The sequence below is a fragment of the Culex quinquefasciatus genome, chromosome 2 (genome assembly GCF_015732765.1).
Source record: "Culex quinquefasciatus strain JHB chromosome 2, VPISU_Cqui_1.0_pri_paternal, whole genome shotgun sequence".
In the NCBI taxonomy this organism is placed as follows: Eukaryota; Metazoa; Arthropoda; class Insecta; order Diptera; family Culicidae; genus Culex; species Culex quinquefasciatus.
The window spans coordinates 133,534,235-133,557,728 of NC_051862.1; the positions used below are offsets into that span (position 1 = coordinate 133,534,235).

At 39.8% G+C, this 23,494-nt stretch overlaps 2 protein-coding genes across 2 annotated transcripts; one reads left to right on the top strand and one right to left on the bottom strand.

Annotated features, from left to right (window-relative positions):
* The first annotated feature begins 1,785 nt into the window (after positions 1–1,785).
* LOC6042980 (zinc finger protein weckle) lies at positions 1,786–8,465 on the top strand. Its single transcript, XM_038254299.1, has 4 exons — positions 1,786–2,036; positions 2,099–2,498; positions 2,555–3,101; positions 7,337–8,465. Exons 1-4 carry the CDS (start codon positions 1,923–1,925, stop codon positions 8,208–8,210), a joined length of 1,935 nt encoding a protein of 644 aa, XP_038110227.1. The 5' UTR covers positions 1,786–1,922; the 3' UTR covers positions 8,211–8,465.
* A 4,454-nt stretch (positions 8,466–12,919) lies between these two features.
* LOC119766329 lies at positions 12,920–22,611 on the bottom strand. The gene is made up of 7 exons (XM_038250809.1): positions 22,480–22,611; positions 22,166–22,410; positions 21,508–22,107; positions 17,665–17,858; positions 14,204–14,305; positions 13,243–14,141; positions 12,920–13,183 (listed from the first exon to the last, which is right to left on the bottom strand). Exons 1-7 carry the CDS (start codon positions 22,534–22,536, stop codon positions 13,037–13,039), a joined length of 2,244 nt encoding a protein of 747 aa, XP_038106737.1. The 5' UTR covers positions 22,537–22,611; the 3' UTR covers positions 12,920–13,036.
* Between the last annotated feature and the right edge of the window lie 883 nt (positions 22,612–23,494).

Consider the following 23,494-nt stretch of genomic DNA (forward strand, 5'->3'; position numbering starts at 1 on the left):
CTCGCCGCGGCGATAATTCCTGGTGGTGCGTCCGGAATATCTGAGAAGGGCCTTTCAGAGATTCGCGCTTTCTTCGACGGAAACCCCGCCAGTCAAGTACGACCAGCAGGGCGCGAAACACGAGGAGTTTGCGGAACTTTATCCGGGACACTGGCGTGGCGGACCGGTTCGAGGAATTTCCGATGCTGCGAGATAAGATCCTGCGGACAACAAGTTGATCTCCAGCAACTTTTGCGATGTTGACCACACGATGACGAGGGAACGGATGAGAAGATCAGGACGAGACCATTTCAACTTTGAACGTGATGGACACGGACCACCAACTGAAGCGCTCGTCGCTGATTCGTCGCCAGTCGTTCTTCCGGTAGTTCGAATCGAAGGTGTCAAAGGTATGTCCCAAAGGTTCGGCTATGCATCAAACTTCATCTAACTCAACCTTTTTTCAGATAACTCAGCTTGGCAACTTGTAACGTGCTACAGACGTATGTAGCCGAAACGGCGGGTTCGGTCGTTGTCAGCGACACCGGCCGAAGGCACATTCAATTGAGAACACGGTTCCGGCATCCCCGGGAAGGCGGAGAAACGCCAAAGAAATCCGCCCTCCGGAGGATCAGTTTCTCATGCCAACATGTTTGGAGGTGGAATCTGGCCAAAGTTGAGAACAGTTTTGGTTGGTCTTGAGCCTATACCCTCGTCGAACACGAACTTGGTCGCTCTCAATCCGGTACGACCTGTTCTAGGCTGTATTAACTGATCTTTAACTTGCTTTATTCTTCTTTTAGGCGATCCACGACCTGACGGCCTTAACCCGGTACGCTCGTTGAAATCATTTACCATCTGCGAACTCGGACTTGGTCGCCTTCAACCCGGTACGACCTATTCTGTTCTGTATGAACTAATCTAGAACTTGTTTTGTAGTTCTTCTAGGCGATCCACGATCTGCGATAGATTCCACCAACATCCTGTGATAGACCTTTTGCGCGATCAACCCTGACCCGGTACGCTAGTCAAATTACATCTCAATTTGCGTTAGATCTCGTGCGCAGTCGGACAAGATGATGTCCGGGGACGGCGATGTCGATGTCGAGCTGGCGGCGCAGTGCGCGATTAAACATATGGACTCGATGGCAAGTCCGTTTCCGATTTCGCTAGACAACAAAGAACCGCTGATCCATTTGGCGATGACGGCTCGATCGTGAATCAAGTGCCACAGGACGATGGCTGAGATTGCCGTGGATGCGGTGCTGACCGTGGCGGATTTGGTAAAGCGATGACCATTAGACCGGAACTCGCCTGTTGTCGTCATCGTGCTTCCGGCCTTTGTCACCGAACCCAAAATTCTCAGCGGGGACAAGCAATCCTGTCCGGAGCAGTATTCAAAGTAGGCGACTAACATTAACTCCACAATCGATACCTTTTGTAATAAATTTCCGAGTTTTGAGTATATTTTATCAATAAAAAAAGCACTGCGTTGTTCATTTCTTTTAAACATTAATTGTTATTATTTCAATCTCGAAAGAGAAACCAAAAAGCGCCCAAAGATAGGCAACCTCTAAACCTGTGAAATATTTCCGCATGCTCGAACTCGGCAAATCATGAAAATCATGATTTTGCCAGTTCGACCCACTTTACCAAAAAAAGTGTTATCCGAGTTGAACTCCAAATATCATGATAATTACCATTTTTTTGGTTTTATTTGGTAAGCGTGCAGCTCGAACAAGAATGCCGATCGACTCACCCCTCGTGTCAAATTGAATTTGTGCGCCATGTTAGCCCCCCTCACCAAGCTGTCAAACTCGCGCAAAAGTAAAGTCAATGTTTACGTTTGTGCATTTTTCGTAAACAATTTACTGTGTTTTTGCAATGTTTTCGTAAAAAGTGGACCAATTTTTGCTCGAAAATTTAGTGCTTTCTTTGCCGCAATGCTCAGCAACTGGCGCAGCTGGTGCCGGCTGTGCGCCAACGAGTGCGCCGTCTACAAGCTGGAATCGCTGGACGAGCTGAACGAAATCACGATGAGGCATTTCCACTTCTCGGTGAGTAGTTTGAGGAATCATTCCGGGAAGCGTTTTTATTTTCGGTTTTTTGTCTGATTCAGCTGCAGGAGCTGGCGGACGTGTGCAACTGCATCTGCGAGGAGTGCTACAACTTTGTCAACAAGCTGGAGCGGTTCAAGGAGCGCTGCCTGCAAACGAGCAAGATGCTGCTGGAATTTTGCGCCTCCTCCGCCAGCGATGACGCCGAGCTGCTGGACAGTGACATCCAGGACTTGCGGTTTCGCTTTTTGAGCGATTCCATCTTGGCGGCCGTCGAGGAGGCGGACTCGCAGGAAGTGAAGGGCTTCACGGTGAGCAGCGTGGTGGAGGGGGGAGGGCCGGTGGATGGGGTGCTGGCGAGTAGTCTGGCTTCCGATCAGGAGGGGGGTGTGGACGCCGGGGAACTTACCGAGCCGGAGCTAGTCCAGCTGAAGATCGAGAAGGTGGCCAACAGGAAGAAACGTAGGTTTAGCGTGGGTGGAGGTTGGCTTTTTCTTTAATTAGAGTTTTACTTTCAGGGAAATCTTCGGATCGGCTCGTTTCAAATCTGGACGAATCGGTCAAGGAGAGTGACAGCGTCCTGACGAGGTTGACGGTGGACGAGTTTGGCGAGTTCAAGGTGGACGATACGTTGATGTCCAACGAGCCGGAAGGGTTTGACGCGTACGACAACGATTACTTGGCCGAAGAAAAGCCAGAGCTGGGAAGCGATCCCGACGAGGAAGAGTTGGACGAGGAGGAGGAGGATGAGGAGGAGGAAGAAGAGGACGAGGAACAGGAACAGGAAGAACCGAAACCGGCCGTGTCAAAGCCTCGTTCGAAGGCGCGTTCCAAACCGGACCAGCAGCAACGAGTTCGCTGCGAAGAGTGCGACAAGTCGTATGCTAGCAGGCAGATGTACGTGCTGCACCTGCAGTCCAAGCATCCGGACTCGCCCGAGTTGCGGTTCCAGTGCGGGATTTGTCCGAAGCGGTTCTCCTCCGAGAAGAAGACCAAACAGCACGAGGCGGTGCATCTGCCGAGCGACCAGAAGATGGTGCATCCGTGCAACTATTGTGATAAAAAGTGAGTTGAAACCGAAATATTCAGCACGGCGCGAATCGCGCGTTTTTAACGCGGATTTGCCGGCTAATTTTGTTTTGGTGTGGATTTCGCGCGGATGGTAATTGTGAGGGATTGAATTACTTTCAAGTTATGAAGAAAATTAATATTAGGGATTAGAGGAAATTTTCGTATGTTTAGCAGGTTAAGCACTTGTTCCTATATTCATCCAATTTGCTGATTTTCACTGTTTGAACAACTAATTTTGTAAAACTGTTGGCAGAAACTGGCTTGCTCACTTCCTATTGAGCTATTTATCACTCGATTTCAGTTGAAAACGCCTTTTATGAGCTGTAATTGAACGTCAATGTGCTGATATGACCACATTAGAGGCACGATGGAGTTAAATGCTCTTCCCCTAACAGAAACTACACTTAATTTACTTTCGAAAATGTGAGCTTGTTTTTTCTTAAACTTTTTTAAAATATTTGTTCGAAACTAATTGTCAAATCTGAAATTCTTTATTTTTTAACTTTTATGAATTCTTATTTTTTTAAATTTTTTAAAGAACTAAATATTCAAATTCATGAAATTTTATAAATTCTTAAAAATCTTCAAATTCACTAAAGTCTTAAAATTCATAAAATTCTAGATACTTAAAAATTTTAAAATTCTTAAATTCTTAACAAAATTTAAAATCCTAAAATTTATTGAAATTCTTTAAAAAAATTAAATTATCTTGAAATTCATTGATTTTTTGATATTTTTTAAGTTTTTGAAATTCTTTCAATTATTGTGTTTTTAATTGTTTAAAACCCTTGAAATTCTTAAGTTCTATTCTTTTTTAATTCTTAAAATTTTTTAAATTCTATAAGTTCTTAACATTCTTGAAATTATAAAGAAAATATTGAAATTCCTTGAATTTTTTAAATTCTTGAATTCCTAGTATTGAAAAAAAACAAATCTAGATTAAATTTTCAAAAGGTCCTATCTGCATAGGAAACCCATGAGGGATAGGTTGTTTTGAAAATTTAATCTAGAAATCTCTAATTTTTTTTTGAAATTCTTGAAGTTCTAAAAACATGTAAAAATACTTGAACTAGTTCAAATTTTTGAAATTTTTGAAGTTCTTGAAAATCTCGAATCCTTGAAATTATTCAAAATTATTTTTTTAATTATTGTTTTCTTAAACTGTTTAAAACTATTGAAATTCTAAAAAAATTTGAAATTCTTCATATTCTCAATACTTGAAATAGCTAACATTTTTGAAATTTTAAAATTCTTAAAATTCTCAAAACCCTAAATTCAAAAAAAAAATTTGAAATCATAGTTTTTTTTTTTTTTTTTTAATTGCAGGCCAAGGATTGATACCTAAGAGCATGCAATGGCACTGACCTTGTTGCGTGCTCTTCGGTTGACGTCCACGTAAGGAACATCCTGGAAGGAGCGTAACTAACTACATCCGTAGTTCTGTTAGATCATCCGAATTATCTTGATCAGAACAGTATAGCTCTGGTTCCTTGCGAGTGTCCTATTTTCTTACCTCCACGTTGGCTTGGTTTTCATGATGACCTAGCTGGTGGCCTGTGGAAACGGATCGTAAACCTTTGATCACCGCGGGTCAGAGTAGAGACGGCTAAAAGAAAGGGGCGCGACAATGTGGGAAAGGGAAGTAATTTGTGATTGTAGACGGTATTGTTTTGATTCGCAGTATGTTGAGTCAACTGCTGTGGATGTACCTGAGCATCGCAGAACGGGGTTTCTCTTCTTTCCATTTCAACGAACAGCTATCTTCTGTTTATTTTGTTTCACTGATTTTCTAAAACGGCTTCTGATTACTATCCTCCATTTGATTTCGATTTTACTTATATGATTCTCTTGTTTCTCGACGCTTTTCCACTCTATTTTACCAATTGATTCTGCTGTAACAAACTGTCTGCTTTCCCTTAATTTGGCATCGATGTCAATTTTGTTTATCATGTGCCTTTTCTTTATTTATCTATTTGAATAATTTCTAATTTCTACTATCTTTCTTTTACTATTGATTCTTTACATAGTATATTTCCTTCACTGTCCATTGTTTTGAAACTTCACCTTTTTCTTAAGCAAGTGAGGTTCGAGCCCTTACTCAATTTATGGAATGATTAAAGGATTAACACAAATATTACTATTGTATTTTTGAAAAACTTTTCTAAAATGCTTAGGACCAAAATATTGTAACAAAATACCGCGACAGAAGAAAAAGCAACAGATAAACACGACTCAACACTAGGAAAGGTTTCAGGAGAAAACAATACACAGTAAAATAACTACTAGTTTTTGAATTCAAACTAAACTGCTTTAATGAAAATTGATAGGCACACTATAAATGGTTAGGCGCTTATACTTACATCAAACCCTACGTAATGTACCACCCCCGGCCGAGTTAAAATGCGTAACCGGAAAAGAAGGTGTGCATGCCTGCATCTAGCGTGTTGCTCGTACTGACTCAGAGCAAGGGTGAGATGTAGGTGTAAGGGCAGTGCGTGTTCGTCGGGAACCTGGTGCATAAGATCGGTCAAGGCCCGTTCTTACACTGAAAATTGCGAATTGCGAATTGCGAAATTGCGAATTGCGAATAGTTTTTTTTAATTGTTTAAAACTTTAAGATTCTTAATTTTTTTATTTTATTCTTGGTATTTTGAAAATTATATAAATTCTTAAAATACTCATTTCTTTTCTAATTCTTAAAATTCCAGAAATTTTTGAAATCTTTAATTTTTTGAAATTCTCTTTAAAATGCTTATAACAGTTAAAATTATTGATACTTTTAAAATTCTCAAGGCCGTCTTTTAAAATTCTTTAATTTTATGATTTTTTAAGTTTTTGAAATTCTTTAAATTATTTGTTTTTAATTGTTTAAAACTCTTGAAAATCTCAAATACTTAATTTTTTGAAATTCTTAAAATCATTGAAATTCTTGAAATTAAAAAAAAATATTGAAATTCCTTAAATATTTTAAATTCCTAAAATTCAAAAAAAAACTTTAATTTTTTTGTTTTTTTTTTGACTTATTCAAGTATTAAGAATATCTAAAATTTCGAAAGAAATAAGAATTGTAAGAGTCTTAAGAGTTTTTTTAAATTATATAAATTCTTAAAATAACAATTTTTTTGAAAATTTTGAAATTCCAGAAATTTTTAAATTTTTTTTAATTTTTAAAGTTTTTAAAATACCTAAAATATAAAAAAAACGTTACTTAATCCACCTTTAGGTGATTGGTGCCTTCCTTACATTCATAAAGTGAATATACTACACAGCGTATAAATAACACTTATTTTTATCAAAATATCTGAGATCAAGCCTCGAAAAAAGTGTATTAAAAACACTAAAGTACTTATAACTTTTGATAGGGTTGTCAGATTTTCAATCTTTGGAAAGGTCTTTCAAATGCCTTTCTAACAATATATAGCATGACGGGTTTTCTTACAAAAACCGCCCTTTTTACAATCTTCCGAAGTTTAGCTAAAACCGTTTTTTTAGCATAACTTTTGAAGTACTTTTATAAACTTTATAGTATACTCACATCCAGACACACGCACAGACATTTGTTCAGAATTTGATTCTGAGTCGACAGATATACGTGAAGGTGGGTCTAGGAGGTCGAATAAAGAAGTTCATTTTTCGAGTGATTTTATAGCCTTTCCTCATTGAGGTGAGGAAGGCAAAACAGTTATAACTTTTAAAATTCTTTAAAAAATCTAATTATAAAAATTTCCGAATTTCTTGAAATTCTTAATTTTTTTTAAGTTCTTAAAAGTAGTCCGGAGTTTGTGAACAGTTAGTGACAACAAGTGAAATTAAAAATCACCAAAATATTTTTTACCCTGTGTCATTTTTTTCACCGTAGTCCTTGTCCATACCTACAACTTTGCCGAAGACACCAAATCGACCAAAAAAAAAATCCTTCAAAAGATACAGATTTTTGAATTTTCATATATCATTTTTGTATGGACAGCTGCCAAATTTGTATGGAAAATTATATGGACAAACTAATGATGCAAAATGGCTTCTTTGGGCATACCGAAGGCACCAAAAAAGTTTCAGCCGGATTAAAAAATATAAAAATTTAAATTAAAAAAGGCCGATTCCGTAAAGAATTGCTCTGATGGGGTTTTGAGTCGGCGCGGATTTGGCGAGGATTTTTTTTCCGATTTTTGTTGTTGTAACAACCCTGAATATTGAATGCCTTTGCTGAAAGTCTCCACTTTCCTCCTCAGGTTCAGCAAGCTGGTCAACGTGCAGGCCCACATCAAGGCGGTCCACATCGGCGAGCGGCCGTACGTTTGCGAAGAGTGCGGCAAGGCGTTCGGAACCAAGGGCGCCCTCAAGGAGCACCAAGTCACGCACAGCGACGAGAAGCCGTTCCAGTGCTCGCACTGTCCGAAAAAGTTCAAGAATCTGCCGCGCCTCAAAACCCACGAGGACATCCACACCGACACGCTGTACGTGTGCCCCCACTGCGGCCTCCAGCTCAACACCAAGCGAACGCTCAAGATGCACATGGTCGTGCACTCGGACCAGAAGAAGTTCAAGTGCCAGTACTGTGGCAACGAGTACAAACGCTCCAAGGCGCTCAAGAACCACCTGATTCTGCACACCGGTCTCCGGCCCTACCAGTGTCCATTCTGCGAGAAAACCTTCGCAAACGGGTCCAACTGTCGAAGTCACAAGAAGAAGGCCCACCCCAAGGAACTGGCCGCCCTCGAAGCATCCGGCGGACAATCCCGCGCCACAAACATCCCCAAGCTGAACCAGCTGCAGCCGAAGAGCGCAACCTCCACCGCCGACCAACCCGCAGACCCAGAAGAACCCTCCGCCATCCCACTGACCCCCGAAGAGCAGCTGGTCCTAACGCGTGGCGTCCGCCTGGTCACCGCTTACTTCCACTCCACGCCCAGCGAACCTCCTCCGCTGAACATCCTGTCAACGGTGGCGCAGACGACGTCAACCACCGGAATCAAGTCCGAGGCGGAGTGTCTGTCGGGTGCGGAGGGCGGCGAAGCGGGAGCGGTGATCGCCCAGGTCGGGGAATCGATGCAGGAGCTGGTCGGGCTGCCGCCGCTGCAGCTCATCTCGAGTGGCAATTTGTGAAGTGGTGGCGGCGACGACGGAATGCATGTAATTGTAGAATAGCTGTTTTAGGTTGTGTATGGAATCTTGTTTTTTTTTTGGCGTGGTAGGGAGGTTCGGCTAGCGACGTGTTTTGTAAATGGGCATTTGATTTGAAAATTTTATTTCTGGAATTGGCCACGTCGTGGTCGGAAAGTATTTTTAAGTTTTATATTTGTGTTTCAATGTATTAATTTTCTGGTAATATATTAACACTGTAACAAACTAACGAAAAAATCCGTGGAGTTTTTATTGGGGCGTGAAAAGATGACATAATAATATTATATTATATTTTCCTCCTCCTTTTGACTCGATTTCTTAGGCAAAAATAAGTAACTGGGGAACTTTCATACAAAAACGACTTCTTTGAATCAGTATTGACTCGTCAGGGTGAACTCTGATCGTTTTGCAATCTTCTACAAAGTTGTTTGTCATGACAATCTACATTAGAATTTTACACTTGGCAATGATCCGACACATTTAACGCCACCTGTTGGTGGAATTTTGAAATTTTAGATTTTTTCCATACAAACTTCATTGAATAGGGGACGCCATGTATTTCCATTGTGCACCTAATGTTGGCATATCACGTTTTTGAAACGTGATTTTTAGAAAATAAGACAATTTTCTAGTAATATAAACATACCACGCATTGAGGCAATAGTTTTATTTCACTTTTTAAGTAAAATCTTGTTAAAATGCAAAAAAAAAACGAGTTTTCCTCAGATACATTAATATATTTATTGAGTTTGGACACCTAATGCTAATTATTTCCGTCACTTATGAATGAACTCAATCATTTTATTAGTTTTTACAAATCGTTCGTTTATTTTTAACGGAAATGATGATATGATGGGATAGTACAGAATATTGCAGTTAAAACAAAAAATAAGTTTGTTTGATCGCCAAGCTCGTCCAGTAAATCAATTTGCTCTCTTCGATCAACGGAGAGATTGTGTTGATCAGCGCATCTTTCCTTTCGGAACTGATTCCGACCGGGTTTTGCTGTCGCCGGAATGCTTTCTCCAACGTGTAGGCTGGTGCAGTGTTCGTCTTGCGCTGTTTTTTTTTAAACAGCTCACAGCTGATTAGATCTTCCCCGCTTGCGTCCACGTGGTCGCTGTAACTGAAGCTCAGGCTCCCTTTCTTTAACTGAACCAGCCGGATGTTGTCGATGTAGGGCCGAGGCTTCAGTTGGTTTAGGGTGTATTGTGAGATGTTGAAATCAACTTCGATAAAGTCCTCGACCCCCATCGACAATACCTCCACGTTCCGCTTGGAGCGATCATGTTGTTCGAATCCAACGCAGGCCTCACACTGCTCGTGTCCAAGTTTGACCAGCGAAATGTTCAAGTCTTTGAACACGCTGCAGTACAGAGCGTAGCTTACGGCATCGCTACTGGCCACAAAGTCGTTGTACATCGCCTTCCCGGTTAAATCCGACGGAAGATACAATCGCTTTGGTGTATGTTTGCGACGGTAGTGGGAGATGATCGGGTTGTAGCTTAAAATGTGTGCCCGGACGTGGCGTAGTCCATTTGTGTTTACCACGTCGTGATGGCACCGGCAACCCATCTTCTCCTTCCGTGAAGCACCGATAAACCATGTTGCTACAAAAATAAGGCTATAGCCTATACTATAGTTATAACTAAGGATGTCCAGCTGATCGAAAACCTTTATCCGCAATCTTCGCCATAAACGATCGATTTCAGGAACTTATTGCGGCAAACTTCAACTTGTGTTCCGTTAGATGTTGGAAGGTGGAACAAGAACGAAGTGTTCTTACGCAGATCATTCTCAAACCGATTCGTGGAACGACGTGAGATTTCGCGACGCGTCACCTGCTGCCGAATCCAGTTCTTTTGTCCTTCCAAATCAAAGATCCAGAACGCGTGGTTGACAGCTGTGACTTCGTCGTGGGAAACATGATCATTGCAGTTCCGGTGGCATCGGCACATGGTCAATTTAGCACGGTGAGTGTTGCGCCGACCCTTGGCCACAGATCGCTTCAATCTTTCCTTCTTGGTCAGCTTGGGGCTTCTTCAAAACCGGCCCGTTCGTGAAACTTCCATCGCAATCGTTCCAATCCGTCGATGTGGCTGAGGACTCAACTTGTGCTTCCGCCGGAAATCCTTCGAACTCCTTTTCTGAGCTGGACCCGCTTCCGTAATCTTTGAGCAGCTGTAGAGCCATTTTGTATCACACCCGGAACTGTCAATGGAGAACGCGACGTGAAAAACGAAGTTTGGATTCTCGACAGATTGTAGAAATTCGCCTTCTTTGATAAGAAGGACTGATCTGCCTGTATTTGGGATTCAATAAAGTCAAGTCTTTCTCGCATTCAAAAATAAAAAAAAACTATTGCACAATTCTCACTAACTTGGACCACAGAGAACAGATGTACATCTTGGTTCTAACTTGTGTGTAAACCGTGTAAACTAAAAAAATGCGTTGCATACAATCTTGCATCAAAGAAATTAGAGTGTGCAGGATACGCTTGGCGGCGCCACCGTCGCGGTTGAGAATACTTGACTTAACAATGAAAAAGGCTCAATAATTTCGAATGAAAATAAATGTTAACCTCGTTTAAATATAAAATTCACTTCTTTATAATTCCAGTTGACTAAAAATAATGCAAAAATGCATTAACATTAACGAAAACATAACAGAAAATTCATTCTAAAATTATTTTTCAAGCGACAACTTAAAATAGTCCCTTTACACATGTTATGTCCGATTTCGTTTTGTTTACCTTCTTTGGCGCGTAAAATTGCAACCCTCTGATGAAGGGCAGTCAGACATTGGTCTGATGTCGTTCGTACGGAATGTTTTTTGCAGTGGTTACATGGTCCAACGTTCTGCTACTGTAGGCCATCATGATTTTGGAAGTGGCGCTATCTAGACGGATGGTGCACACCCTAGCTCTTTTCAACGTATTTTGGTTTGAATTTTTACACACGTTTTTCAATGCTGTTTGTTCAATGATATACATCTGTTCTCTGTGCTTGGACTTCGCACTAAATTATTGCAATCGATCGCACTTTTGTGACTTGTCAAACTGGCTTGGGAAATTTCAATTTTATCAAAAAATGATCGAAGCGAGCCGATGTTGCTCACCTGTCAATCGCAATTTTAAATCCAGTTTGGTTGAAACTGCTACTGGAAATGTAAATAAACAACTGCTGGTTGCCTAGTTTTTGGAAATTTTGTTGTCAAAAGTGCGAGAAAAAGGTGTGGGCTAAATCCAAGTTACAGTGCAAGATCAATATTAAACAGTTCAAAACAAAGGCGCTAATTATTTTAAGGAGACTCTTGAGCTTGTCCTCGAAAAGGTCAAAAGTGGTGTGTTGACCACGTACATGGCGAGTAAGAAGTATGGCATCCCACGTGGAACAATTCAGTGGGGGATAAGTGTAAACATCAGGAGGGGCCTGGCCCACCAACGACGCTTACCGCTGAAGAAGAACAGACACTCGTCACATGGCTGTTCGAGATGCAGCGGAAAGGGTTCCCCGTTACAGCTGCAGGACTTCAAGAGAAGGTGTAGAATCAAAGCCTCCCCGCGGTCAAACCGATTCAAGGAACGAGTCCCCGGTAATTTTATTGTCTTAAAGATATTTATAGAGAACGTACCTTAAATTGTCTAAATTTTTCACCTGAAGCTCCAGGTTTCTCAAGATGTGGGACGTGGCACAACCATTCGCTCACCGAGAAGTGATAATTATAGAGAACGATGGTGTCCATAGAGCACCTTGGGCAGAAAACGAGCCCAGCTTTGAAGACAACGGCAAGCTCTGCAAGACTGTTCTCATAAACGACGCGTCAAGGTTGAAAAGCTGGACAGCAAGACACTGCAGTGTTGTTCCAGAATCGTCTAGGAAAACTACCAAGATAAGAAGGAGGTCTTGGACATTTCCCGGAAGTCGATGTCCGTCGATCAAACGTTTCCCTCCTCCAACATTCCATCAGTAGCCCCTTCGTAGATGGTGCGGACTCTGAAAGAGGAACTGCTTACACGTGACGTTCTGATCAAGGGACCAAAATTCGATCAAACAAAAAGCTCTTCGCCGCTCTGCTGGAGCAAGTAAATCAAATCGTATCGTATGACGCCGGTTTGAGATGGCGGACACATAGCGGGAACAAGTGTTAATGGCAGAGGAATTGAAGAACTTGAGTCCTCGGGAAGTTATGCCATTGTCCCTCAAAAAACCAAAAAAAAACAGACAAAACTACAGAGTATCTTCTTGGACTCCGTCCGAAAGCGATGACGATTGAGATTGCGCCATTTTCAAGTGATTAGTGGCAGAAACAACGATAGTTTTAATTTTAACTATAGTAGTTTTTGCCTAAAAATAAATTCCAACGGACAATACTTTTTGGAATTGGTTATAGAAGGAACAACGAACTAATGAACTCTGAAAACAGTGATAACATGACAACCCTTTCCAGATAATTTGAAACAAGATTTAGGTGGTTTCAAAGCCATTCAACTAAGAGTTTATAAGGGAGTAGAACACCGTACGAATCCGTTCTGGTGGAACCTCACCCACATTTTGAAGTCTGTACTTGAGATGACAGTTGAAGAATTAAAATTTTCAAACAAGCTTAGTAAGATTAAGGTTTATTTCCAATTAACATATATCTGGACAACTACAGTGCATTGTTCAGTAAACATTCCTCGCGCTAATTGAGCAGACTCTACTAAAGATCCTGCTGTCGACAGTTGAAACACACGCAACGCGTCGTGCGCAGTGCGAGGCAATGTCTAGTGACCAATCGAAGTCGCCCCAACAATCCTACAACCTAACCTATCCGATGTATTTCCCCTTGAAGTCATCGATCTGCTTGAGCACAAAGTGGGTCAACATGTCCGTCTTCTCGGCGATCTGGGCGTTCGTGAGCGTCGGCATCGCCTCCAGTGAGCTCCTGCCAACCCATTGGTTGGGGATGTTGACCTGGGAAGGGGGGGAAAGCGTCAAACGATTAGGGTTTTAAAGGGTTGGATAGTTCTTACCTTGTGTCGCGCAATCGATCGCAGGATCAGAACCAGCACGTAGAAGCAGAAGTACAGCGTGAAGTACAGTGGCACGTACCACAGCGTTCGACTGATGTAGTAGTAGCTGTAGTTCTTGACACGGGCGGTTCCCGGCTCTGGGGGTGGTGGCGGAGCCGCGGTCGTCGTGGTCGTTTCATCGTGGTGCGGATCGAACACGTACTCCGGGTAGTGATCGTGAGGGTAGTAATGGTCATGGTCATGCTCGAACTGGCTAAAGTCGGGGAAGGAGTGCTCCGGAGGGCCTCCCATCCATCCGCCCATCTCCTTGGGCATGTCCATCATTGGCATCCCCATTGGAGGCATCGGCTGTGGCATCATCATCGGAGGAGGGTTATCCGGTGGCAGGTACTGCTGCTGGGGAGGCGCTTGAGGAGGCAGATACTGGGGATGATTGGGACCGACGGAGATCGTACCGACCATGTCGTCGGAATCCGATGGTGGGCCAGAGTCGGGGGAATCGGCGGGACCGGCTGGTGGTGGTAGATAGCTAGAATCGCCACTGAACCGGAACTGACCGTCTGATGGAGGTGGCAGGTAGTTTGGTGGGGCAAAGTAGGAAGCTTTCGGTGGCTTTGAAGGATCCGGACCAAGATAGCTGGTTATTGGGCTGTTGTAGCTCGGGCTGTCCATCGAGGTGGGCCAGTTGGAGTCACTGTTCGGTGGGAATTTGTTCAGATCGGACGGGGCAGGTGGAATGTAGCTGGGTGCGTTTGTGGCAGGAACTGGGGTTGGAGCAACGATAACCGGAGGAAGTGGTGGTGGTGTGATTGGTGGAGGAAGAGCTTGGACGGTGGTGGCTGGTGGGGCTGCCGGTCCAGATGGTGGGCTTGCGGTACTGGAATCATCCAAGGCCGAGTCTGCCAAAAAAAGTTGCAGAGGAAAATCATAATATCTTCACAGACTTTTAGAAATGTTATACCTTTCGGCTTCAGATATTGGTATCCCTTTTGTTTTGCTTTCATTATTTTGTAGATGGTTCCTCCGTATGCTTCTCCAGGGGCAAACCGGTCCATGGCGACATCTGAAAGAATACACATTCTTGTTGAGATATCTTCACTGTTGAGCTTTAATTGTCAATAAAAATTTGTACAAATGAGCACCAAGATAGTACGTAAACTGTAATTATGACAACATAAGTTAATTTTTCAAATTTTTCTTAAGGTTGACTGGTTTTTTCCTTGATTTTTTTTATTTTCCATACTTAAGAAGTTTTGTTTAAAGAAACTTTTGTAATACGAAAAACTTCTCGTGTTTTATGTTCTCCTCTTTCCAATTTTGAATGTTGTTGAAAATCTGCTTGTTTATTTACATTGAGTGAATATCAGAAAGTTATAAAAGCGAATACACTCAACCCCCGGTGGTTGGTCACTTTTTCGTTTGACACTTTTTTAGTTTGTACCCCGTTGGTTGGTCAAAGTCAAACTAAAAAGTGACGAACTGTCACTTTTTACACGGCGCTCACGCACACTATCAAAACAAACGTTTGGTAGTGTGTGTGAACTCCGTGTAAAAGGGGTGTCAAACTAAAAAGTGACCCCGTTCGTTTGACAACAGTTGGTGTCAAACCAACGGGGTTTGAGTGTAATACAAACTAAATGCAAAATTAACGAATAGATTAAAGATTTTTGAATATGTTTATTGTTTATTATTCTTTTTTATTCTGAAGTAAACTGCGTCCAAATATTATTGTTTGAGACATAAAACATTATGCACACACAGCAAAATACTGATTCTATGACAATTTCCAGAATTCCATTTCCCGGAATGGACGTTATCCGGAATGGACATTTCCCGGAATGGACGTTTTCCGGAATGGACGTTTTCCGGAATGGACGTTATCCGGAATGGACATTATCCGGAATGGACGTTATCCGGAATGAAATTTCCCGGAATGGACATTTCCCGGAATGGACATTTCCCGGAAAAATGAGTTTTTTTTAAATTACCTGATTTGACAATGAATGGAATCTTGCCTACTCGCTTACTTGTGGTTAAGAATTATTAAGTTTGTACCCCGTTGGTTTGACCTAGTCACATTTAAGGAACTCGGTATTTTGACAACAATATGAATGATAAATACATGAATGATAAAAAAGAAAGTGAAATGTTCGGACACCAACAATGGAAACAAGCGTTGACTATTGAACCAATACTTTATTAACCACCACGAGATGTAACAATGTAGATCGATAGATATTAGACAAACACTAGATGTTTTTAACATTCCTTCCATGTGATGTTATGTAAGAATTTTCCCTCCTTTTGTTAATCAGGTGACTTTTGTGACTAAATTCTACCAAATTTTATTATAAGGCAGAATGTTTATTTTCAAAGAAGGAAAACCTCAAGAAAATAAAAAGCTTTTCAGAAAATCAGAAAATGAGATTATCCCTTCTTTAAAAATACACGATTTTTCATCAAAGTAATGGGATTTTATATAAGAATTTTCCCTTCTTTTGTTGATTCTACTAAAACCTAGTTTTTCGTTAAAGAACTCTGAAATATACAGAAGAATGTTTATTTTCAAAGAAGGGAAAACCTCTAGAAAATAAAAAGCTTTCAGAAGATCAAAGTATAATGTGTATTTTTATGAGGTTTTCCCTTCTTTGAAAATGAACACTCTTTCATCAATGCGATGGGATTTCGTGTAAGAGATTTCCCTTCTTGTGTTAATCAGTTGACTTTTGTGACTAAATTTACCAAATTTTATTACAAAGCAGAATGTTTATTTTTAAAGTAGGGAAAACCATAAGAAAGTACACATTATACCTTGATTTTCTGGAAAGCTTTTTATTTTCTTGAGGTTTTCCCTTCTTTGAAAATAATCATTCTGCTTTATAGTAAAATTTGGTAGAATTTAGTCACAATAGTCAACTGATTAACAAAAGAAGGGAAAATTCTTACATAGCATCACATTGAAAGAATGTTAAACATCTAGTGTTTTTCTAATATCTGTCGATCTACATTCTTACATCTCGTGGTGGTTAATAAAGTATTGGTTCAATAGTCAACGCTTGCTTCTATCGTTCGTGTCCGAACATTTCACTTTCTTTTTTATCATTCATGTATTTATCATTCATATTGTTCTAATAATATCGAGTTCCTTAAATGTGACTAGGTCAAACCAACGCGTTGGGGATACAAACCCAGCACCAACAGTAAGGACTGGCGCCTTAGCCCGCTCGGCCATCATACCGGTGAAGAATATATGAGCTATACATTTCGGTCAACCATTTTTTTATTTGTAAATTCTTGCTCTTTTCCAAACAACAAAAAGTCAATTGATCTATTTTTGCTGTAGAGAAAATCGTCAGTCAGAATAAGATTGTTTTTTTTTTGATTTTTTGCAAGTTTTGCGTTACAGGTAATTAAAACCGTTAAAAATACAAGTACCATCATCAGGGGTGACATTGGGTCCAGGAAGTAAGATTGGGTCATTCAAAAATGCAGAAATTTTCTCCTTCCAGACCAAATGTCACTACTGATTATGGTGTTTGTAAATTTAAGCGAGTTTGGAAAAAAGTGTTGTATTACATAACTCAACAGTTTTTTTCTTTTCCAAACTCAGTAAAATAATAATATAACTTTTTTATTAACATACACACTAAGATTTTTAAACAGAATTCGGTAAAGTTTTCCGTATTTTCAACTGCTTCGGTGAAAACATACCGAAATTCGGTAATGAAGTTTATTATTGTTCATCGTACAACCGAAATTCGGAAAAATTTGGTCATTGTGAATTCGATTAAAAATATAAGTGTTTAAACTTCAAAATTATAACATTTGTGCATAAATATCAGTTAGTATAATATAGCATTATTTTTGAAAACGTTAATTGAAAGTTGAATCGCCCACCAGCTGTTGGCTCATAAATAATGATAAATAATAATAATAATAATAATAATAATAATACATTTATCAAATCTTATATTTATCTTACCTTTTTAAGGCGTTATCTTAGAAGTGTTTTTTTTTCTGAGTTCTTTTAGGAAAAATAAATATTAATCATATTTTATTCAAACCCCAGCATAGATCAACGTTTTCAAATAGAAAATATATAAAATAAATAATCAGGAATTATTCATTTGAAAAGCAGTGCAAATTTGATTATCAACATAGATCAACATGTACAAATTCTCGGTAGTTTTTTTTTCAAAAGTTATTTGACTATATTCCGTCACAAAAATGGCCCGAAAACGTGTCCAGACATGATTTGCAGCGTATCGTAGATTTTATACAGGGTTTTGCAGTTCATTTGTGATACGTGAAACTGTGTTCCGAAATTAAAGTTTGTCGGGAACTTTTCAGCTTAACTTAATGTTGGGTTAATTGGAAACCAGAAATTATCTTTTCATATTCAAAATAACATAATGAACTCACCATTCTTTGTCGACCCTTGCCCGTTTGCGTCCACTGACTGGCTATTGCTGGGATACACAATGTACTTGGGCGACTTGTAGCTATAGTCCTGATAGCTACTGGTCCTGTACGCGACCGGCTTCGAGAGCATATTCTGGAACGGATACGAATAACTTCCGCCGGTTCCGGTGCCGGCTCGTCCCGTTCCCTGGTCACTGGAAAGACTAAGAGAGGGACGGGTGATGATTATTGGGTTATAAGATATTTTTATTTATTTTTTATTTTACCTGCTGTTTGTATTTCCATTCTTAGAGTATGCACTTATTTCGATCGTACCGGCTCTGCTAAACCTCACCAGCAGAATCACCGTCAGCCAAAGATGGCAAAGTCTGAATTTTGTTTGCATTTTTGATTTGTGAAAACTGTTCGAAATTCTACCCAGAATCAACAAGTGGTATTGTTTTCACTTTTTAAAAACTAAACGGCCTGTACACCATCGTAGTCCTATTTCCGGCAACAAAAGACCGCTGCGAACGTCCGCTCGGCTCGTCACCTTCAAATTTAATGACCGGTAGTGGAGCAGCGTTGGTCCAGGAAGATATCTGGGTGATCTAGATCCGGGGGAGAAATTTCATTTTCACCTGGCGGAGACCGACCTAGTTTTGGTTGACTAGGTGGCGTCAACAAGTATGATTGGAAATTTAGCTCGTCTTCTTTTTGCTCCCCACGACTGGTGGCGATCCTGAAGGTGTTGATTCCAACGGTTCTACGGAGGCATGAACTTGTTTCGGAGAAATTCTCTGGCAAACATTTTTTTTTAATAAAACATTGAATTGCTATAATCAAATAAATTTGTGATAAAGGGCAAAACATCGATCTATGCTTAAAAAAACAAAAAACAAAAAACAAAAAACAAAAAACAAAAAACAAAAAACAAAAAACAAAAAACAAAAAACAAAAAACAAAAAACAAAAGACAAAAGACAAAAGACAAAAGACAAAAGACAAAAGACAAAAGACAAAAGACAAAAGACAAAAGACAAAAGACAAAAGACAAAAGACAAAAGACAAAAGACAAAAGACAAAAGACAAAAGACAAAAGACAAAAGACAAAAGACAAAAGACAAAAGACAAAAGACAAAAGACAAAAGACAAAAGACAAAAGACAAAAGACAAAAGACAAAAGACAAAAGACAAAAGACAAAAGACAAAAGACAAAAGACAAAAGACAAAAGACAAAAGACAAAAGACAAAAGACAAAAGACAAAAGACAAAAGACAAAAGACAAAAGACAAAAGACAAAAGACAAAAGACAAAAGACAAAAGACAAAAGACAAAAGACAAAAGACAAAAGACAAAAGACAAAAGACAAAAGACAAAAGACAAAAGACAAAAGACAAAAGACAAAAGACAAAAGACAAAAGACAAAAGACAAAAGACAAAAGACAAAAGACAAAAGACAAAAGACAAAAGACAAAAGACAAAAGACAAAAGACAAAAGACAAAAGACAAAAGACAAAAGACAAAAGACAAAAGACAAAAGACAAAAGACAAAAGACAAAAGACAAAAGACAAAAGACAAAAGACAAAAGACAAAAGACAAAAGACAAAAGACAAAAGACAAAAGACAAAAGACAAAAGACAAAAGACAAAAGACAAAAGACAAAAGACAAAAGACAAAAGACAAAAGACAAAAGACAAAAGACAAAAGACAAAAGACAAAAGACAAAAGACAAAAGACAAAAGACAAAAGACAAAAGACAAAAGACAAAAGACAAAAGACAAAAGACAAAAGACAAAAGACAAAAGACAAAAGACAAAAGACAAAAGACAAAAGACAAAAGACAAAAGACAAAAGACAAAAGACAAAAGACAAAAGACAAAAGACAAAAGACAAAAGACAAAAGACAAAAGACAAAAGACAAAAGACAAAAGACAAAAGACAAAAGACAAAAGACAAAAGACAAAAGACAAAAGACAAAAGACAAAAGACAAAAGACAAAAGACAAAAGACAAAAGACAAAAGACAAAAGACAAAAGACAAAAGACAAAAGACAAAAGACAAAAGACAAAAGACAAAAGACAAAAGACAAAAGACAAAAGACAAAAGACAAAAGACAAAAGACAAAAGACAAAAGACAAAAGACAAAAGACAAAAGACAAAAGACAAAAGACAAAAGACAAAAGACAAAAGACAAAAGACAAAAGACAAAAGACAAAAGACAAAAGACAAAAGACAAAAGACAAAAGACAAAAGACAAAAGACAAAAGACAAAAGACAAAAGACAAAAGACAAAAGACAAAAGACAAAAGACAAAAGACAAAAGACAAAAGACAAAAGACAAAAGACAAAAGACAAAAGACAAAAGACAAAAGACAAAAGACAAAAGACAAAAGACAAAAGACAAAAGACAAAAGACAAAAGACAAAAGACAAAAGACAAAAGACAAAAGACAAAAGACAAACAAAAAACACGCCTCTAAGCGACATGTAAAACATGTAAAAATTAGATAGGCAAAATGTTATGATAGGAGGTGGTAGAATAGGCCAATTACTACCGAAAACAAACATGAACTAAACAAGATAAATGCAAATTAAAATACTAAGAATGAAACAAGAAAAACATTAAACAAGAGAATTAAAGTTTTTCGTAGAACAAATGTTGCTCAAAATGACCTCTTGAACACGGGAAAAATATAAAAAATCGAACAAAAATGGGCAGTAGCAGCTTTAGAATTGTAAATGGATTAACTTATTGTGTGCATATCATAAATTTTATCCACTGAATTTAATTCAATGAAGCACCCGCCGTCGAGCAGTTTTGACACAAAAACATTGTCATACAATTTAGAGGATCAAAACTCTAGTTTAACATAAATATTTGTTTCACTTTTAATCTTTTAATTTTGTGCAACAAAAATTCGATTTGCTATAGTTTCAAGAGAACTGCCCACATGCTTCCTGGGGTGCTAATTACCGGCGAAATGGTGTAGTCGTGGATTTCACGCCGCAGAACAGATCACAAACGGACCGGAAAGCGAAGTTCTGCGTGACTGTCGTGGAAAATATCGGTGCGATTATTTGTCTAGAAAGTATGTTTGGCTTGCTGGTTAGAGGACTCCCGTCAGCACCCAAACCTACGTGACAAATGCCTCTTTCGAAAGTGGAAGTGATTGAACTGGAGCTTGAATTTACATCAATGCACAGTAAGTCTAATTTGATCCCTTCTCACGTGTCACGCAGAAAATTCTAATGACGGTGACAGTGCTGGACGTGCGTCTAGACAGCAATATCCGGTGCTCGGAGTTGCAAAACATCGTTCAAAGAACGACAATTTCCACGCCGAACGTCACCCATATGTATATTGGCATTTAATTTGATTGTGGACGAATGACGCACGGGCCTGCCCAAAACGACGTGTCTCCGTCGATTTCCGGACGGCAGATTGAAAACAAGTTAACCCCCTCGGCACCGGGGGCGATTTTCACGATGGTTGCCAATGAAGTTGTTCTGTTCGGATAGCCCAAAGTGACCCTTGTCGTCGTTTGACGAAATTGCAATTTCAAACAGTTTTTTATTGGGTTATGTCACTCTGTGGACTGGACTGTAATGTCGTAAATCTGGTTTGGTCCTGGTGACATGTGTCAGGTGGAATTTTCGGTTGAAATAAATGTTAATTTGCTGTAGAATTGCCATTCTCAACAATCCAAACTTGTCCTTCTTCGTGACTAACCTTCTATTATTTATCATATATATTAGATTAAAAAATCAGGGCTATTCTCATTTGTTCCAGATTGTTAGAGTTTATTTTTTGAGCTTTTTTATTGTTTAGTTTGAAATTGTTTCATAAAATAGATCTGCACTTTACTCCATCTTGCTCTCAATCCAATCAACATAACTCGCCACATTGGTGTACACATCCGGAATGTTCTTATTTCCACATCCCTTTGGTCCATAGCTAGTGATCCCAATCAGATAGAGGCTGTCACCAACTTGCTGCATCAGCGAACTTCCGGCAATCGCGTGGCATACTTCTCCACGTTTCGGTCTGCTCACGCACAGCTGAGTATCCCGCAGGATAATTTCCTCCTGCTGATAAGCCGTATCACACTCGGAACGGTTCAGAATCTCCAGCTCGGATCTCAACTTCGTGTCACTTATTCTACCTAAACTGACAACTGTTCTGGACCATCCAACTTCTTTAACCCATAATCCAGTGGTGTTACTAGTGCGTAATTCATCACTAAGCGGCAGACAAATCGGTCTGATATAGTCCGAGAAGGTCACATCCCGATCGAACCGAATCAGTGCAATATCGTCCCATTGACTGTGTGGCAGGTTGTTGTGGTCTTCATGAACAATCAGCTTGTCAATCGACATGTCAACATGGGGATCAGCGCACAGCTCGCCAACACAGTCCGAACCAGCGTTGCTCAGGTCATGCTCCCCAAGACGGACTCCGACTCTACAAACAAAACCCCTCAGATTAAATTCAACCCCATCTAGTCTTTCTCCAAACTCACATCTTCCAGTTCTTCGGGATTCCACTGATGCAGTGAGCGGCCGTCAGAATGTAACGCGCGTTGATCAACGAACCGCCACATCTGAACTCCAGCTTTCCATCGGGCTTGCGGTACTGGATTAGCGCAGTCCAGGGGTACTCTCCCAGGAAAGGACGCGCTGTATTAATCAACCGGTCAGACTGACCATTTCCACACTCGTTAGGTCTGGGGAGGGTTGCCTTGGGCGCCGGTTGAGCGTAACAAACCTGGAATTTATTAGCGATTGATGCATTTTGAGCAGGTTAATTGCAGTTGACTGGTGTCACTTTACTCACCAGACCAATTGATGCCAGGAATGCAATGGGTATTAGCAGTCTAATAAGTTGAGTCATTTTGTACAGAGAACACTACGGTTAGGTACCTTAACTCGACGAAGTATGAACAGAACTGTACACAACTGAGTGTTGGACAAGGTGATTTATACAACTCACTTGGAAGTACACCCACAGTTGGGCAGCGCCATCCGAGAGAATAAAGAACACGATCTGGTAGTATAAAGGTACTGCGAGCGGACACAGAGGATAAATCCCGAGATTGGCCAGAGCGTTATTCTAATGGGTTCATTTTCAAAGCAGTTCATCAACCAAAAAAAAGTGCCGATATCTAGACTTTGCCGTATCGGTCACCAAAGTTCGATGACTATGAGATGGTCATTTGGCAATATAAGCCACTCAATGGGATGAACTGTTTCAATGAACAAATGAACACAATTTCGTGGTGGTTCACCCGCGAGAGGTTTATTCTTCCATTAAATTTTGGTAGAGTTATCCTCTTGGCTTTTTACTGTGGGTGTAGTGTTGTTATAAACACACGGCGATAAGTAGAGGTCATAGCAAAACAACAAACTGTATTACGGAAATTCCTCCGTGTATTTCCAATACCCATGCTGAGATTATGACGACTTTCGTAGACAAGCTGTCTGTACCGATCCTTATTTTAGTTTTACTATCGGCTTCTGGTTCGAAAAGCTTCTGTTTACCATTAAACGTAAAGCTGAGTTAAACAATGCTTTAATTCATTTAGTAAATAATCAATTGAATACAACAACTCAACACAAGCAAATTATCGTAATTTTACCTTAAACATAGAATGAACCTGCATCTTTGCACCTTTATAATGAGATTGAAGTATTCCCAACAATATTAAACCTTTTATCAAGTCAGCTTTTTAGGAAGGTTCTCAAAATCATTCATGACATTTATTCGTAAACCCACCTTCTTGTATACGCTCAACCACCGGTGGTTGGTTACTTTGTCTTATTTTTTAGTTTGTACTTTGTACCCCGTTGGT